This window comes from Corvus brachyrhynchos, unplaced genomic scaffold (genome assembly GCF_000691975.1).
Source record: "Corvus brachyrhynchos isolate BGI_N302 unplaced genomic scaffold, ASM69197v1 scaffold141, whole genome shotgun sequence".
Classification (NCBI taxonomy): Eukaryota; Metazoa; Chordata; class Aves; order Passeriformes; family Corvidae; genus Corvus; species Corvus brachyrhynchos.
In genome coordinates, this window is record NW_008236186.1 from 264,865 (window position 1) to 265,102 (window position 238).

A 238-nucleotide genomic window follows, 5' to 3' on the forward strand; every position below is an offset into this window, starting at 1 on the left:
GAGCCGTCCCACCCCGCAGTGCAGACGGGGCTGCACAACACTCCCTCGGGCAGCCAGCCGGCCCCCACGCTGCACTCCCGGAGCGCAGTGGCACGGCAACCCCTGGGACCCCCGGCCCACACTGCTGACCTCGTCTTCCCCCCTGCACCCAGCATGGCCACGGCGGGTGATGGTTCGGAGCCTACCCTCGACGTGAGTACTCAGGGGGGTGGACAAGGGTCCTGCTGCTGGCTTGGGA

General features: G+C 70.6%; 1 protein-coding gene across 1 annotated transcript in view; it reads left to right on the forward strand.

Annotated features, from left to right (window-relative positions):
* The window catches only part of ZMIZ2 (zinc finger MIZ-type containing 2), a gene marked incomplete at its 3' end in the record, with an annotated part of 7,152 nt that extends 6,915 nt beyond the window's left edge, over window positions 1-237 (forward strand). Inside the window, exon 16 of the mRNA XM_017738741.1 lies at window positions 4-237. Coding sequence (XP_017594230.1) covers window positions 4-237 — 234 coding nt within the window. The remainder of the gene's footprint in view (window positions 1-3) is intronic.
* Between the last annotated feature and the right edge of the window lies 1 nt (window position 238).